This window comes from Aphanomyces invadans (assembly GCF_000520115.1).
Source record: "Aphanomyces invadans strain NJM9701 unplaced genomic scaffold supercont1.15, whole genome shotgun sequence".
In the NCBI taxonomy this organism is placed as follows: Eukaryota; Oomycota; class Saprolegniomycetes; order Saprolegniales; family Verrucalvaceae; genus Aphanomyces; species Aphanomyces invadans.
In genome coordinates this window covers 620,480-638,067 of record NW_008580160.1, presented here as the reverse complement: position 1 = coordinate 638,067, position 17,588 = coordinate 620,480, and the positions used below count along the sequence as shown (strand labels likewise).

At 57.8% G+C, this 17,588-nt stretch overlaps 5 protein-coding genes across 6 annotated transcripts; 1 reads left to right on the top strand and 4 right to left on the bottom strand.

Moving 5' to 3' along the window:
* Positions 1–74: 74 nt before the first annotated feature.
* H310_07808 (hypothetical protein) lies at positions 75–6,518 on the top strand (the record flags this gene model as incomplete). The annotated part of the gene is made up of 13 exons (XM_008873309.1): positions 75–388; positions 434–551; positions 626–1,295; positions 1,432–1,845; positions 1,975–2,553; positions 2,628–3,274; positions 3,517–3,666; positions 3,747–4,529; positions 4,582–4,773; positions 4,825–5,091; positions 5,161–5,420; positions 5,472–5,857; positions 5,930–6,518. The coding sequence occupies 13 exons, from the start codon at positions 75–77 to the stop codon at positions 6,382–6,384; spliced, it is 5,235 nt and encodes a 1,744-aa protein (XP_008871531.1). The 3' UTR covers positions 6,385–6,518.
* On the bottom strand, positions 6,478–10,039 carry H310_07807 (the record flags this gene model as incomplete). 2 transcript variants are annotated; one of them, XM_008873307.1, is made up of 12 exons in its annotated part: positions 6,478–6,821; positions 6,920–6,983; positions 7,036–7,190; positions 7,240–7,455; positions 7,505–7,600; positions 7,725–8,070; positions 8,133–8,527; positions 8,620–8,832; positions 8,879–9,410; positions 9,461–9,543; positions 9,595–9,724; positions 9,771–10,039. In XM_008873307.1, the coding sequence occupies 12 exons, from the start codon at positions 10,037–10,039 to the stop codon at positions 6,531–6,533; spliced, it is 2,790 nt and encodes a 929-aa protein (XP_008871529.1). In that variant the 3' UTR covers positions 6,478–6,530. The 2 variants fall into 2 exon arrangements, with proteins under 2 accessions (XP_008871529.1, XP_008871530.1); XM_008873308.1 differs by lacking the exon at positions 6,478–6,821 and having other exon boundaries at positions 6,824–6,983.
* A 584-nt stretch (positions 10,040–10,623) lies between these two features.
* On the bottom strand, positions 10,624–11,128 carry H310_07806 (hypothetical protein; the record flags this gene model as incomplete). The annotated part of the gene is made up of 2 exons (XM_008873306.1): positions 10,624–10,852; positions 10,944–11,128. The coding sequence occupies 2 exons, from the start codon at positions 11,126–11,128 to the stop codon at positions 10,624–10,626; spliced, it is 414 nt and encodes a 137-aa protein (XP_008871528.1).
* A 1,760-nt stretch (positions 11,129–12,888) lies between these two features.
* H310_07805 (TKL protein kinase) lies at positions 12,889–14,570 on the bottom strand. Its single transcript, XM_008873305.1, has 2 exons — positions 13,675–14,570; positions 12,889–13,628 (listed from the first exon to the last, which is right to left on the bottom strand). Exons 1-2 carry the CDS (start codon positions 14,532–14,534, stop codon positions 12,953–12,955), a joined length of 1,536 nt encoding a protein of 511 aa, XP_008871527.1. The 5' UTR covers positions 14,535–14,570; the 3' UTR covers positions 12,889–12,952.
* An 837-nt stretch (positions 14,571–15,407) lies between these two features.
* Positions 15,408–17,280, bottom strand: H310_07804 (TKL/DRK protein kinase). Its single transcript, XM_008873304.1, has 2 exons — positions 16,195–17,280; positions 15,408–16,137 (listed from the first exon to the last, which is right to left on the bottom strand). The coding sequence occupies exons 1-2, from the start codon at positions 17,142–17,144 to the stop codon at positions 15,483–15,485; spliced, it is 1,605 nt and encodes a 534-aa protein (XP_008871526.1). The 5' UTR covers positions 17,145–17,280; the 3' UTR covers positions 15,408–15,482.
* Between the last annotated feature and the right edge of the window lie 308 nt (positions 17,281–17,588).

The window sequence follows — 17,588 nt, the reverse complement described above, 5'->3', positions numbered from 1 at the left end:
TCACACACTATTTGATGACAGACATCCGGACATCCGCCCTTATCCGGATAATGGCATCTGTGTAACCGACGTCGATGGCGACGGCGGACGAGGTCAAGATGGAGATCGATGTCGACCCAGAGAAGCTTCGCAATCGAAAGAAGAAGAAAGTCTTTCTACAACGACGAGATGACGTGATTCACGGCGTGGGCGCCAAAGCTGCCGAACTGCGTCGCAGGCTGTTCAACCGACGAACCAAGACCAAGGCGGACGTTGCGAATCTGCCACTGGTGAAGCAAGCAAAAAAGGACGCTTTGGACGTCCGCATGGCACTGGTCGAGCATGACGTGAAGGCGCGTATGATCGACGCACACACGCGTACCCACTTTGAGCTGGCGGAATCGTTCAGGTGCGTCGAGGCTTCATCGAAAACATGAGTCGACGATGGATGCAGGTACTTGAATCAGAGCCTTCGACACTCGACACGCAGCGTCCGAAACAACACGTCCACGCTGGAGGACCTCGCGCGCCGCGTTGAGTTCATGCAGCAAATCAACGCAAAATCCCCAGTGGTGCGTGTAGTAAATGCTCCACTCTGTGTCCTTCCGCGAACATGTCGCTGACCATGAGTGTTTTGCCCCATTAGTTCACCCAGCCCCCGGCTCAGGAAAAAGTGAAGCAAGAAGTGGGCGCCAAGCTCACGGCGTTCCTTCCACAGGAATCCTGTCCAACTTGTGGCAAAGTTCTCGCAACCTCCGCCCTCCTCAACATGCACGAGCCGTTCTGCCGAGGGATTGTCGTTCGCGAGTTGCCTTTATCGATGCTTCGTTGCAAGTTGTGCCATCGCGCAATCAAGGGAGATCGTTTGGCATATCACATGGATTCGTGCCAGCGCGACCACGACCGCCACGCAGTGATTTGGGCAAGCCCTGCGTACGCCTTAAAGGGGCAGCCGCCAGAGCCCCCGACCGCGTTCCGCGTCGTGCGGACCACCCACAGTTCCATCTCGTTCGCATGGAACCCGCCCACGTTTACGGCTGACCTGGCCGTCGTCGATTTCCAAATTCAGTTGCATGTTCTCGTCATCGAAAGGTTTCAGCGGCTTCAACACCGCCAGCACGAACGCACGTTCCACCCACTGCCCGTCGTCTCGACATCGCGGTGGGCTTTGCATCATCACCCTGTCGCCATGCACGGCTACACCGTCGACCGCCTCCCCGCCAAATCCACATTTGGCCGCATGGCGGTTCGATGCAAAACGCTAAACGGATGGAGTGGCTGGACCGATTGCAACGACGAAGACGTCAGCACCACAGGTACGGCCCATTATTCGCTCCATTGAATGCCCAACGAGACGTCGCCATGGTGATCTGGTCGAAACTGGAATTGTGCGCGAGTGCCTTGGATGCAGCACTCTGACTACGCCGTGGTGGATGTACGCTTGTTGTATAGATCCGGTGGCCCCATCCCGCCCGCTTTTCCTGTCGGTGGGCCTCGTCACGGTGGATTCGATTGCGCTGAGCTGGCTGCCCCCGTTCGACATGGGCGGCGAGCCCATCGACGAGTACATCGTGTCGTTTTCGGGATATGTTCAAGTCCACGACGGCACGAATTCCATCGACATGCGTGCAGCAGAGCTAAAGGATTTTACTCGCCGTGTGAAGGCGCCGGACCGACCGCTGGTCAACTTGAGCGACTACTCGACCGACCGCATCCAGAGCGACGATGCCGACGCACACTACGTCCGCTGCACGATCGATGGCCTACGAAGCGGCCAGTCGTACTCGCGGTGGCGGGTGTGCGCCGTGTCTGTCTCGGGTGTGATCGGAGACACCACGCCTGAATTGCCCCCTGTTCGCACGTTAGGTACACATGTCGTTTCCCTTGTGCCCGTTGGAGCGCTCGATCGAGTCGCTCCAAGCCGTCCTGTCGTTGAGAGGATGGCGACTACTCGTGCCAGCTGGACCAGCTCGCTCATCTGTCGTTGACGTGTAGTCCATGGAAAGGAGTACGAGCTCGTGGCGGAGCTCCAAGAAGCTATCAACAGCACGGCGACGACCATCGACTCGGCGTTTTACAACGGATTTGTCCAGCGCTACGATCGAAAACACTACATTCAGCTGGTGGCCGACACGATCAGGCTGCACCATCCGTCTCTGAGTGGACGCGTCGACGCGATGCTGCCCGTGGAGAGCGACTCCTCGGAGGACTCGGACACGTCAGGCTCGGACGCAGAGTCGTCTTCGTCGGCGCCAGAGGCATTTGGCTCGGCAAGCCTGTCGTCCACGCCGCAGTTGACTTTGAAACCAAAATCCGCAGTTGACATCATGGAAGCGGAAAATCAAAAGCGCCTTGCGCTGCAGGCCGTCCGCCGCAAGCAGTTCCGCTACCGCCTCCACCAGCTGCACACGCATGTCGATACGCTCGAGTACAACATTGCGTGGGCTGACGAGCGGTGCACCGTGCTGGTCTCGATGGTGGAAGCCGCGGAACGCCGCATCATGGACAAACAGGCCGAGTTGGAGCGCGCCCGAGAGTTCAAGGGACCCGCGATGGACTCGCTGGCCATGCACGGTACCACTTCCTCCGCTCTGGAACCTGCTGACGCCTTGGCTTTGCACAACTCATGGCCGTTCGTGTGGTTGCAGGCGGCCTCCAGCGCTTCTACACGCCCGCTTTGATCACGGCGCTGGAGGAAGAGCTTGATATTGAGCGATACTACATCGTCGACACCAAGGCCGACTTGCGCGCCGTGGAGGACCAAAAGAAAGCAGACATGGCGATGCTGGCCACGAAACGAGCACAAATTGTGACTCGCCAGTCGGCGCTCGACTCGTTCGAGACGGAATGCGAGCTCGACCAGTTCAAAGCTGCGCGGGGTGCGACTGTCGTCGTCAAGTTCAAAGCAAGGCACTTGAGCTACTGTTTTGACACATGGCGGCGACACTGCCGACGGCGGCGAGTCGATCGTGCTGTGATGACCCGCGCCCTAACTCGCCTCGTCCATGTCAAAGTCTCATCTGCGTGGAAGCATTGGCAAGCTTGCGTCGCACGGCTGCGTGATCTCGACGTTGTTGGCATCGACATCATCGGCAAAGGCGGTGTCGAACTCAAGGGCGTGCATGCTGCTCGCACCCACCTCCAGAGCGACTTGTACTCGGCGCTGCACGAGTGCCGCGAGCTATCGTCGACGCTGCAAACGACCAGCCACACGACCAGCCAAAACGAACGGAAGCGATCCAATGTGTTTGCAAAAGAACGCAAGGCGCAGCTCCTCCGCGGGGTCGAATCCAAGGTATGATTCAGTGGATGCTGCGCCTCGATCATGTCGGCTTCGTCCTGTGGCGATCGTGTGATGGCTGTGCTGTGTCGGAAGTCGCATGACGTCCTTTGGATGACGGTGGCGATGGGCCCATCAGTCCCGAAAACATCCCCCATCGACTCGTCGCCGCGCTTCTCGTCACCGCGTCAAAAGTGCATGTGCATTTTACGCCATCCATCGTTTCCGTTGTGGTTGTGACCATCCATTTCAAGTAGATCCAAGAATCTCTACGCGACGAAGGCGATGCCCACTTGGATGTTGGCAATGTCGAGGCTGCCGTCACCACGTACGAAGCCTTGCTGGACAACCTTACCGCAATGCCGTCCAAAGCTGCCACTACCATTGATGCTCAAGACCCCATCCAGGTGCATTGGAGCTTTCAGTCGAGCCGTCCGTCGGCACCGATCGACTGCCATCCACTCACTCTCTGTGGTGGTAGATCCAGCTCAGCCTAGTGTACAATCGGTTGGGCCGAGCGCACTTCATGCTACGGAACTACGACCGCGCGGCCAACGCGTTTGAGCGGGCGAGCATCGTGGCGACGAGTGTGGGCAACCCGGCGGAAAGCGCAGTGGCATGGCGCGGGCTCGCCGACTGCCACCTGGCCAAACGAGAATGGCCCGCAGCGCTCGACTTGTACTTGAAAGCCGCGGGGGCATACGAGGATGTGAGCGACGTGGGCGGCGAAGTCGCATCGTGGCGAGGCATTGCAGCATGCTATCGAGAGATGGATGCGGGAGACCTAGCCACCGAAGCCAGCGTCAAGGCGGACAGCCTCGAGCACGTCCTCGACCAGAAAATGGACCACATCGAGAACACGCTGGCCGAGCTTCATTCGCGACTGATTGGGGTCACGGTCAAGCTGTCGGTGGAACGGCAATGCGAGCGCGTCGGCGCAATCGTGCCGCGGCTTCGCCAAGAGCGGCTGCATTGCAAAGTGTCCATCATGGAGGAGGAGAAGGTTCTGCACGCGTTGGAGATAATGCTCGACGAAAAGAAAGCGATCCACAAGCAGGCCGAGGCGGACCTCAAGACAAGCCAAGTCAGCGACTCGGCGTTTGTCGACTCGGCCGTGTTTTTGGGCCTGTCGACGCGGTACACTGTGGACGAATTCCAGGCAAACGTGGCCAAATTCTTGCGCCAGCTGGACGTCCTCCAGCTCGCTATCGACCGGGAGCGCAGCAACTCGGCGATCCGCATCTCCAACTTGAACGATCGCATCCAAGAGGTATCGAATGGATAAACCAAACGACACGCTCTCTCAACGTGACGAGTCGTAGTGCGAAGAAGAACTCAAGGCGGAGACGGGGCCGCTGATGCGCCGAGTTCGGGGAAAGGACCCGCTGCGGTGTTTTCGATTCAACGCAGTGAATGCCATGTACAAGAACGTGTTGGGGCATGCCAGTGGTGGCGTCGACACGGCCGTTGCGTCCGTTGGCCCGACTTTGATCGTGTACGACTTTTTGACGGGGGTACGACGGGCGATCGTAGCTCCGTCTCGTCTCCACTGGAACTCGCGATAGGTTTGCATGGGCCAAGGGGTCGGCGATGTCGGGGGCGACCAGCGCCATTTGGGACCCCCCCACGGCCACACAAAGACCATCATGACGCTGTTTTCGTTTCACTCGTTTGTGTACACGGGCAGCATGGACTGCACACTTTTGGTGTGGCAGCTCGAGGACAACTTGCCCGTGCTGCGCCATCGTGTAACAGATTTCGACGCGGCAATCATGGCCATCACCGCCACCATGCAATACCTCGTTGCCGGGACAGCCGACTGCTGCATCATGGTACTCGACGCGTTTTGGATGGATCGACGCTGCTGGCCACTCACGCAATGCATGCGTTGTTGATGCTAGATCCACGATGCCAAATCGTACGAGCGACTCGTTGCGATTCCATCGGCTCATTTTCGGACAGTCACGTTTCTCGCGATGGATTTGAACGTGTTGTATTCGGCGGGCGCCGACAACGAGCTGCGGGCTTGGCACGTCCAGGATTCGCACCACGCCGCGACGACCGAACGAGCACTGCCTTCGCCGGGGATTCTCCCAGCGCGAAGAACGGTGCGATATACACGTGGCGTGCGGCTGCGGCCGACGCGAGAAGGACCAACCTGGTAACCCTCCGTCTTGTACTTGATTCAGCGACGCTGACTTGGTTTGGTAAGGAAACAAGGCCACGTGCATCCAGTGTCGTGCGTTCATTTTGCTGCAAACGAGGTTGTGAGTGGCGATCATGGCGGGAATGTGGTGGTGTGGGACGGCGATACGGGTGCGATGCGGCGCCACATGCACGTGCACAACTGCGCCATTACGTGCTTGTCGTTCGACTCGCTTCGTGTCGTAACGGGGGCGACGGACGGCACGATTTGTATCTCCGACTTGGTCAGCGGTGTGCTCCTGCAAACCCTGCACGGCCATCAAAGCAAAGTGCTCGACTTGCAAGTCGACCGGCTCCACCTTGTCAGCGTTTCCGACGACGGCAGTATTCGGCAGTGGCGGTGGCACACACGGGATGGTAGCTCGCTCTGCAGCAACCGCTTCCACATTCTCGGTACGTGGCGGCTGATCGTCGTTGGCATGTCGAGTGCAGAGCGCCACGATTTGACGGGCGCGTGCTGTCTAGGCCCGGGTGACACCCTTCGATCGATTTCGCTGCAGTACCGCACCAGTGTCGCATCGATTCGCGAGTGGAATCGCATCCAAGACGTGACCAAGTTGTACTTGGGCCAGCAGTTGCTCGTTCAGAAAGCAGTGCCCGACGAGATCGGCGACGCGGACCGCTTGATTTCGCCCGTCTTGGGCAAGCTTGCCCTCGAAGACACGGCGTTCCTTGTCCAAAATCGAATGCCCAAAGCGGCGCTGGACGCACGCCTTCAAGAAATCATTCAGAACCTTTCGGTCGCAGACGATGATGGCTCGAGCCCCAACGCGGCAACCGCCACACCCACGATGGAAGAGACCCCAGGGGCACACAGCGACGGTGACAGTGGCGATGGCGACGGAAATGAACGGGACAATGCTGCGGAGGACGATGGTGGCGACGACACCAACGACGAAGGCGCAGATGCCGACGACTAGCGTGGTTGCAATGTTGCACCGCATTGCCATGGGGGACAATCGACCTCTTGCGCATTCCCTTTACGAGTCTCGTTGGATGAGAAAAGAAAAATGGATGGTCACAAAAGCGTGCGAAACGTGACAATGTTTGCCAACTTTCGATGGCTTTACCCCTCGTCACTACCCCAGTCGTCGTCGTCAGTGAGCCATTGCTTCGCTTGAGACGATAGAGCTGACATGCGATGGCTGAGCGAGGGCGGCACGGTTGGAATAATCGTCGGAGCTGGCATCCCCACGCCCGGCTGGTCGGGAAGCTTCCTCTGCGGTTCAGCCAAACTCGCCACGACGTGTCGGAGGTGCGACTCGGTTTGAGTTTGCACTCCAGTTGAGACGGTGGGCGGCGACAAGCCGTCCGTGGCCGTTGCTTGGTCCACCACGTCGGGCGCCGGTCTTTTTTCCTGCGATGGCGAGTTAGTCGGCATTCGTTTGCCACGCCAGACGAATGTGCCCAGAATTTTCATAGCGACCGTCCCGTCCAACTGCTTGCACAACGAACCTGTTCTCGAACGGTCGTGAGCAGCGCATTCCGTTCGCGCCGTAATTTTGCGATTTCGACATCCCTATTCGACCAAATTGTGCATCGATGCGCTCGACGGCGAAAGCGATGCAAACCTTTTTTCCACCTGACGCGTCCACGCGTGCTGCGCTTGCTTGTCTTCTGCTGCAGCTGTGTCCTGGAGGCGCTTGACATGGCGTTCCAGCTGTCTCACGTACACGTCTTGCTTGGCTACGTCCTTTTGCGCATGCCGCACTTGTTGGGCCGCCTCCTACAACATGATCCGTTGTTTCGACGATAGACATGCGTGGTAAATCGACCTGTAGTGCCATCGAGTGCGATTCGTTCAGCTCCAACATCGCCTTGTCGTGGTCCCGGGCCATACCGTCGAGTTGCAGTTCCAGTTCGCGACGTTGAGCTCGCCACGTGCCTTCAGCCGCCGCATTTTGCGCTCGGAGGTCCACGAGTTGCGCTTCCAGCTGTGCGTAGGCGGTCTGTTGAAGCGCCAGCGTGCGCTCCAACTCTCGCATGGCGTCCTGACGGGCTTTTAGATGCCTCCATGCACTCGACTCGAGGACGTCGGACCTGAAGTGTCGCGAGGTTTTGTACGTGGGCATCGCACTTGCCTTGCCACTGCTGCTGCACGCCGCGCACGCGATGCTGCAGCTCGTTCGCGTCTTCCTGTTCAAAACAACCCACGGTGAAATTCGGTTTGCAACCTGGGTCTGGGATGCTGACGGAGACCAACAACACCGCCAGCAATGTATTTAGATGGCCCATTTTCATCACCCGAACGATCTCGTACCTTGATGCGCGCCATCAAGACCGCTCGCTGCTGCTCCAAATGCACGACGTGGCACTTGAGCTCGTCGTGGGTCCATTCGTCAAGATGACGAGGGGTCGCGACGACGGCCTTGGGCAATGGTTTGTCTTGGAACGGCAGAGGCACTCCGTCGGGTCCTTCAGCCACCGATGCATCCTCCTCCCCTCCTCCGGCATCCCTTGGCCCGGACAAGTCGGGCAAAAACAGCAGCACGAATTCACCCCACGTGACGTGCTTTGTGTTTCCAAACAGCTTGCTCGCTTCAATCGCCGCCAGTAACCTTTCCACGCCTGCCGCGCCAATCGCTTGGCGCACGGTCCAGTCTTTTCTACCACACGCGGCACGTTACCGTCGCGACTTTAAGCATGGTCAGCGCAACACAGAACGTACTGCAGGGCGGCGAGGAACCGGGCGCTGTCGACGAGTCCCGTTTGGTATGGGTCGAGCCGGTGAAAGACAGCGCGGAGGACTTCCTCGGACTCGGGCTTGAGCTTGAATAGTTTCGTTTTCGTCGACTTGGATGGACTGGACGGCCGAGACCTGTCGTGGTGTGGTGCAAGCGGATTTTGGCTCGGGTTCAACGTGACTGTGGACGCTCCTTGGAGCCGCTTGATCCATACCCGGCGCTCTCCTTCCAACGCTGCTTCTTGGTTTCGAAGACGAGCTTCCTTTCGAGCTAACGACACGACGAGCATCTCGGCATGCTGCACTTGCCGTCGGAGCCGTTGCTCGTGGCGAGTCACGGTGGAATACATTTGTTGCAGTCGGTGCCCCATGCCTTCGTCCTGCCACACGACCATCAGCACGAACGGGTTGAAAAGACAAAAGCAGCCACGTCCTCGTTTCGATTTGTCCGGCGTCGCAGCGGCAGCAGTACCTGAACGGCAGCAACAACAGAATGCGCCATCTGGCGGAAGAGATGTCGTTCCCCTTCGAGGCAATGCACGTGCCGTTGGCATTTGGCCTGCAGCGCTGTACGATCGGCATGCAGTTGCTCCAGTTGCAATTGGAGCAATTGAGCTGCCGCGTCTGCGTCTGCGAGGCGCTGCGTGAGCTTTTGCCCGTGCTTGATCTGGTCGCTCACTTGACCCTGCACGAGAAGTCAGAGATGTAATGGATTCAACGTGAACATCAACCTCCATGGCCTTGACAGATCGACCAGCTTGGTGTATTTGAGCTTGAGCGGCCAACTCTCGGTTTTTCACGGCCACAACTAGCTCAAACACTTTCGATCGCCACTTTGACAGCAGTTTTTGGTATGCCACAGCAGGCATGGTCCCTGATGGCGACGACATCGATGGCCCAGCTTGGCGCTGGCCCAGCGACAACGCTACCGCGTTGGCGAGCTCGGCTTCTTGTAAAGTAATAATCTCTTGCAAAGCGTCAATGCGATGTTGCATGAGCTCGACTTGTTTTGATGCGTTGGAGAGCGTCGGGAATTCCAGCGGCGGTTTTATTGATTGGTCCATCTGATGGACCTGCTGCAGTTCGGGTATGTGAGTCGAAGCTGTCGGGAAGGGAGGTTGAGGTGAGGACTGGCTGGTCAACTGAATTGCGAGCGGCGCTCTCAACGTCGGGATGGTTGGTGTACGAGGTAGTGATGGGCGGACCGATGTCATCGCCAATCCAAGGCGCCTTGCCTTTTCGCGCTCGTGGGGCAATACTGGCCTAAGCTTCACAAACTTAATGAACCTATTTTGTTAAGATGATGGACGAACTCCTGGTCGAGGGTTTGGAGCTGTGGCAATCGCTGCAGAATTTGAAGTCGTCGATTGTCGAGCTGGTCCAGTTTCGGGTTGCCCTGCTCGACACAACGATCAAAATCGACCAAGAATACATAATCATTGCGTACGCGTAGGCATAGATCGGTGAGCAAAGGGAGCGCCTTCAAGTAGTCGAGTTGGTCGACGTGTTGAACGCAGTTGTTTGACAGGTCAAGAAGGGTGAGGGTTTTAAGCAACTTGAAGGAACGAAGGGACGTGCTACGTCACAAGAAGCGTCCATTAAGGCAATTGAAAGCAAACGTACAAGTTGTTGTGTGCAAGAAGGAGCTGGGTGAGCTGCGGCAGATGGTCGTGCAAGGTCGATGGGAGGTCGTCGAGTTGGTTGTGGCTCAAGTTGAGGCGGGTGACAAAGCGGAGCATGGAAAAATCGCAGTCCATTTCGCGGATGGCATTCTTGGAGAGATTCAGGTTACTCAGCGTCGGAAACTCCCGCGCGATCTCGACCACGAGGTCCTGCGTCAGCCGCTCCAGCGGCATTCCGTCGATGACCGTGCCAAGATTCACGTTTGACATGCCTTTGAACCAATCAGAGCCCGCGAAATCGCTTTTATTTCGGAATTTTAATTTCACATACAAATATAAGGGCAACACAAATATTTTCTATCTATTTAATTTCTTTGGATTTTGAAATATCTGACATCTCTTTTTAAAATATCCAAATATCACCAAGCACATCAGCGCTTCAAGTGTTAATAGAGCTCCATGGTCGGCTGACACGCCGCCGGCTATCCGCACTACAGCGCGAGCGGCACGAACGAAGGGGCTCCATGGGGCGATGGACTCGCGCAAATTCGCTGGCGTCATGATACATGAATTACACGGACAAGTTTTCACTTCATAGCCACACAAACAACGCCTTCCCAGCTTTGCCTTTGGAGCATTCCCCGCAGTGATTGAGCCACGGTTCAAGTGGTCTTACACGAGTGGTGCCATGCCGAGCTGCCGCTGAAATCGGTTCGCACGCCGTGGGGCGCGCAATCGGGTCTGTGGCCAAGCACCTCGTGGCGAGCTGGAGGAAGCATGATGGACAGGTCATCGAGGGAGCGGGGCGTGCCTCGTCCGCGACAATCTTGGCCAGCAAAACCTTGTTTGCTTCGTCATCCCGTAGTCGTCTTGCGGTCACGACTCTTGGGAGGCCTTCCACAGCCGTCCCCCTGCAAATACACTCGCAAACGGGATGCATTCGTGTCGAGCTCGGCGAGAATCACGCTCACCCAGTACACGTCCGCGGCAGGAGCGACTTGATCCCCACGCATGACCTCCGGGGCGACCCACCGAAACGACCCGACACTGGCAGTCCGCGTGTTGAGGGTGGAGCCCCTCGACCTGCGGAATTGCAGTGTGCTCGTCAGTTCAAACTCTGTGGAGCTCGCCATGGAGTTCCGAGAGCTTGGCCCCTTTGACAGAATCCACCTACACGTTGAACGAAGTCAGGTTGGCGTTGACGATGGTCCGAGCATGCAAATGGGACACACCATGGGCAATGTGGACGGCACATTGCAGTTTGTGGCTCCAGTGAAGGCTGCTGTCGGCGCGGTTGGTGTCGAGGATGCCGCGCAAGTCGCCGCAGTCCATGGACTCGGCCAAGGGCATTATGTCCATCGGTCGCTCGACGACTCCTTTTGCGACCCCCACAACTTCGACAACGTACGCGGGACACTTGTCCCGACACCTCCCCGATATGGATAACGTCACTCGGATGACGTTATAGGAAATGTTCCATACCGAGCCAAGAGCTGGATGGCCCGTAAAAGCACGCGCGGGGCGTACGGGGTTTTTCTTGTAGGGCAACAAACGTGTGGCTGTGATGATCGGGTTCTCGTGGTGCTGGGTGACCCACGTTTCGCACGGCACCACTTGTGCCAGCGGATGCAGCAAGCGGACGTCGAAGGCTGGGATCTAACGGTGAACAAAGGGTAGATACGACCTCGTCCATGTCGTATCTACCCTTTGTTCACCGTTAGATGGCAAGGGCGACAGCGGGGGAAGCAATTGACAGTGCTTGGAAGGTCGGCTATCCCGCGCTTGCACCGGCACTGGACTTGAGTGCTGTTTGTAAAACGGATTATCCCATCCATCCAAGTGAAAGCCACGTGGAGTTGGTGGAAGTCGTACCAATTGTGGACGCCGCGGTGGCACAAGCGGCGGAAGGACCATCGCCATGGTGAACGTACCCTTCCAATGTACCCTGGAGGCATCGTCACATGAACGGCGACGGTGCTCGTGGCATTCCTTTGGAGCGACGGCGTGGGTGGCGATGTGTTGATGGTCGCTGCCGTGGAGGCTGTGGATGGAGGTGGCATGTCGCCCAAGCAAAGCACCCCAAGGGTCCCGAACGTTGTCGAGAGATTTGAGAGGACGAGGTCTGTCAGCACACAATGGGCAAGTCGATTGGCACTTGGACCGCTGCGACGAACGCATTCAACCCACGTGACACAACGACGTGCTCAAGCAGTCAGTCGCTCGGACGGGCGTTGAGTTCACTTGGTATTGGGACAAGAATTCTGTGAGGGCACACGGGGCAAATAGAACGTACGATGCCTGGCAGGTTGTTGAGGCATCGGCGGCAGGGGGGCGTCGCCATGTAGTCGTTCATAGGCGACCGTCGGCGGGACGCTGCCTGGCGCGGGGAATGGGTAAATACTCAGCCCGTTCAGATCGGACTACTTCCATTGCACTAAACGTACAGGTTGGGCACACTGTTGCTGCATGGGTGAAGGACATTGAGCTAGCACTGCACGGCAGAGTGTACTCAAGCCCAAGCACACAGGCGGACCACACTAGCATGCAGGGCACCCCTCCGTGAACCCTGACTGTACTTTGCTTCGCATTGCGGGTCGTGGGACCAATAGCGTCGGCCGATGCGTCCCTCTCCATGGCGTGATGCACCGGTGACGACGCGTCATGTACCAATGCAGCATCCACAAATCTTCCAACGAGGGGGCGTCCCAAAGGGAAGGGGATGCGCTGTGTGGTGCAACTGCGCGTCATGGTGCTTGCTTTCGTTTGCGGAACGTGCGAGAGATAGAGGTGACGCCACCGCCAGCACCTCTCCCACCCAACTCGACCATGCACTGATGGTCGCAATGCCACACAAGCATGAACAAACTCGCTGGAAGTGTACCTCCATCGTTTACAATGGACCGTTGCCATCATATTTGGCAGCATCGCGACCCAAGCTCTTGCCGTCAATCTGAACCATGGAGCGACTGCAATTGGCGCCGTAGAGCACTAGCCACCTTTCGTACAGCGGCATGTCGCGATGGCTAACGAGGCGCCTGGTTGCCGTGGCTTTCCAGCATAGCGATCCCTTCGAGCGCAGGTGCCGCACGTCCGACATGGCGTTCCCTGCATTTTGTGTCATCCAGTACGCCATTCATGCAAAAATGTTTAGCGAGTTGCCAATGTGGTCCACGAATGCCTGAACTACTTGGTGGACGCGAGGTTCGCGACTTCTTTTTGAAACCGGAACGCGAGCATGGTCGCCGCCGGTCGGTCGTTGGGATTAATGGCCATGCATTGCCGGCCGAGGTCTGCAAACCAGGCAGGACACGTTGGGCTGAACGCAGGCTGAAGCTCGCCCGTCATGACTTTGGCCATGATGGCCGTGTCCGTGAGTGGATTGCCCTTTGCGTTGCGCAGGTCCGTGTACGGCACCATTTCGGTACTCAGCTCGGCCAGGATCACGCCAAAGCTAAAAATGTCGGCCTTTTCCGTGTAGTGGCCGTCCTGCAGCACTTCGGGGGCCATCCACCGGTACGTCCCGATGCCAGCGGTGAGAGTGTGCTCGTCATCTTGCGTCTCCCGGGCAATGCCAAAGTCAGTGAGCTTGGCGCACAAGTTCTTGTCCATGAGGACATTTCTCGACTTTAAGTCGCGATGGATCACCTTGGGCGTCATGAAGTCGAGGTATACGAGGGCTTCGGCGATGTGGTGTGCGCATTGCACCTTTTTCGGCCACGGGAAGTAGGCTGGATCGAGTTGATTGGCATCCAGGACTTGGCGCAGGTCTCCGCGAGGCAGGAACTCCGTGATCATGATAATGTCGCTCGGGCGGGACCACGCAGCCCCGATAAAGTGCACGACATACGGGCAATCGATTCTAGCCACTCCATGAGTGGCCAAAGGCTACGAGGGATGGCGTGTACCTCGAGAGAAGGACAATCTCTGAGATGAACTTTTGCAAGTCGATGGCGTTGATGCGCTTCGTTGGGAGCAGACGCTTGATGGCCACACGTTCCTGGCGAAGTTCGCCGAGCCACACCTCGCCATACGCGCCTTCAGCGAGTGGTTTGGTGAAGGTCACGTCCTCGACCGGAACCCGAAACATGTCCAAGTCGACGAGGTTTCGCTGCATGACACTCAGCTGCGCCGAATCCACGATGGACGCACTGTGGATCGAACTGGCGTTGGCCGAGTTCCCACCGGTGTACGTGTTGGATGGCGTAAAATGAGGACCGTACGAATCACCTTGCTGGTCACCAGAGTCCCCTTGGTCCCTGTGCTTGGTCGACAAAGGCGCTTGCGTTCGTCGTCGAGTCCATCCAAACACCGCGAGCGCGACTACGACAACGACTGCGCCTGCGATGATGCCAATTGTAGCAGTTGACGAGGACGACGAAGAAGTCGTTGTGTCCGCCAAAACGGCAGGGGATGTCGACGATTGCGTCGTTGGTGTTGGAGATGCCGGCGACGTGGACAATGTCGTGGTCGGAATGGCAGTGGTCGTTCGGGTGCACACGCTCGCGAGGGACGAAATGTTCGCACTTCGTCGAGTCTCTTGATTCAAGATGGGGCAGTCTCCTGTGAGCTGGACAAAGTCGGCCCAGAGGGTCGTGCAGTCGACGTTCTTGCAGTCCTTGTCTCGAAGGAGGGCTGGGTCGACCTGCGTCGTGGGCTTGTTCAGGCCTTCGTAGAACGAGCACCCTCTGAACGCCGTGCCGTTCTCTGCCACGAACTGGCCCACGACCACCGCGATCAAGTTGGCGCAATACAAGTCGTCCACCATGGCTAATCGGTCGATCGCGTATTGCACACGAAATTGGAAAGCCGCGCTGAACCGACGCACATTTGACGACCAGGAATAAGTCACGTTATGATAAATTCACAAAGACGGACCAAATGTTCATCGGATTTTGGTAACATGCATTGCGAATTAAAATACCCAGAATTACAATGTCGTCGATTGTTGTGCCACGCAATTGCCGCCGACGACGAGTTGGAGCAGCTCGAGATGCGTGGGTGAGCAACCTGTGGGATTGCATTCTTCGCGACGGCCCTGTCGTCGAACGTTTGGTAGAGTCACTGCACGCCATGACAGCGATGATCTGTGGAAGGGAGATGGATTGTTGAAGTGGGGTTCGCGATGGAGACATCCATCGACGCCGCCGCCGCTGTGCTGCCATGTTCATATGATATCGAATAGCACGCTTTTCCTGGAAGCAAACCAAGCCAATTTGCGAGCCCCGCACGCGGTTGGCGACGAATCGGCGTGGGGGCGGAATATATCGTTCCAGGGTGACTTTGCACGGCAACGTGCCGTTCGAAGCGACGGGAACGAGTTCACGCGACTGACTCAGGCTTCTGTCGACAAACATGGAGATGTTTCATCGAAGAGGTCGCGTCGACGTCCTGGAAATCCAACCCATCCTTGCGAGTTAGCGGTCGCTCGATCGATTGCCCCAAGCGACTCGAACGCAGTTTGTCGACGTCGCTGGGGGCACGTGCGACCACCGAGACGGATGGGCCATCTCGACGGCGTGGTAGACACACCTGCTACCGACGCTATCGTGATAGTTCCCGAGGGAATGCGTCCAGTTGGCGTTGCTTTCTCCACCGACAAAGCCTGCCAACCTTCACCCGTGAGGTCACGTCGTTGGTCTGGCGAAAACTCACAACAGATTCTTCATAACATTTTATTTCGACGGGACAACGCGCGCGGCTCGAACCGACGAGCCTACGCGGCATCTACCTGCAAGCGCAAGCGGTACGCGACTTGCATCGCACTTGGCCGGTCCGACGGGTTCCGAGCCAAGCATTCCTTTGCCAAGGCCGAGAACCAGCTTGGCACGGTCGCCGAAAACGTCGGCTGGATCTGGCCAGCCATGACTTTGGCCATGATGGTCGTGTCCGTGAGCGGGTTTCCGGACGCGTTGCGCAGGTCCGAATATGGCAGCAACTCCGTGTCCAACTCGGACAGGATCACGCCAAAGCTAAACAAGTCTGCCAGTTCCGAGTAATGGCCGTCTTGGAGCACTTCTGGCGCCATCCATCGGTACGTCCCGATGCCAGCCGTCATTGTGACGTCCTCCGCTTCTCGTGCGATGCCAAAATCGGTGATCTTGGCGTTCAAGCGCGCATCCAACAACACATTGCGCGACTTCAAATCTCGGTGGATGACCACCGGGTCCATCGTGTGCAGGTACACGAGCCCTTCAGCGACGTGGAGCGCGCACTGCATCTTGTGGCGCCATGTCAACGTCCGGCTGAGAGCGTTCGCTTGCAGGATGCTGCGAAGGTCGCCGCCGTCCATAAACTCGGTCACAAGCGTGATGTTGGCTGGTTTCGTCCATGCGACGCCGACGAACCGCACCACATACGGCGACTCCATCCTATCGAGAGAGTTGTGCATGTGAATACACGTCGTGGCGGCCGAACGATCGCCGTACTTGGAGTGGAGCTTGATTTCCCAGATGAACTTTTGCAAGTCGGGGATCGAGTTGGCCTTTGTCGTGAGCAATTTCTTGAGGGCCACACGCTCCCCGAGGTAGTCGCCGATCCAGACCTCGCCGGATCCGCCTTGAGCGATGGCGTGCGTCAGCCGTAGGTCGTTCGATGCGAGTCGATGCACTTCCAAGCCGCACATGTCCAGCAAACTCTCGGGGATGCCGATCACCGATGGCAGTGGTCCGGTCGCAGACAGCATGCTGGTTGTGTTTGTCGGTGCCAATCCTGACGTTGTGAGGAACGGGTTTGGTCGAAAACGTGGATCGACTTGCGTGGCAAAGGTCGTGCTGCTGCTGCGCTGGAGCTGCAATGTCGCGTCGCGGTCGGCCACTGGCGCGTACGGAGGTGGTTGCGTCAAAACACTCGCGGCCACCACCGGCACCTGTCGCTGTTGCCGATTCCGGCGCCACAACACGATGACCATCACGACAAGACACACAATAACGCCAGCACCGACCCAGATAATGATGGCTTTGTTCGTGTTGAACCAAGATGGCTTTGCCTCCACGACAAGATTCATGAGGTCGGGGTCGACGGTCGGTGTTGTTGCCGGTTTGGGGGACGGGACCGCTTGTGGCTTCGCCGTGGTGGTTTTGGTAGCGACGCGAGGCCCCGTTGTCGCGGGAACGTCGCACAACTCCTTGACCTTTGAGAACAGCCATGGATTCCCCGATTGGACCTCTGGAATGGTGCAGTCTTCTGTCGTGGCGATCGAGAGCTCATTCAAAACGGCCATGCACGTTGGCTCCTGGCAGTCCTCGGACGCCACTCGCTGGGCATCAATCGTTCCAACTGCTAGTGCCTTGCGCAGGTAGCACGACCCTTTCCCCGTCGCACTCATGTTGGACGCAAAGTTGGTCAGGAACCATTGCTTGCATGTCGGTGGCGCCATCCCAAACTGGCCGACGACAGCCGGTCGTGGCGGAATTCCAGCACAAAATTTGCATCGTCCTTCGCAATATTTGGCCTCCCACTTTTTCTCCCGCTTGGATTTATCTTGACGTTTGTATACGTGCCTGTCTACGGGCAGCAGAAACTTCGGAGAACATGGCCGGAGCCAGCGCGACAACTCGGCGGCCGTCGACGTGTGCCGTGGTCCGGCCAGTGCGTGCAGCGCAGTCAGGGCTAGCCATGGCCGCAAACGCCATCAAAGCCCATCCACGTCGTGCGCAGCCTGACAGCCGTCGTCGTGATCCGCAGTCGAAGGACGCCACCGCGCTCGATCGTCGACGATGTGCTACTCTTGTCGACTGTCCCGTCGGCCACCGAACAACTCCCCCGACACATTCATGTTGGTTTGCCGTGGAGCGCAACAACCGGGTGGGGCGTGCAGCCC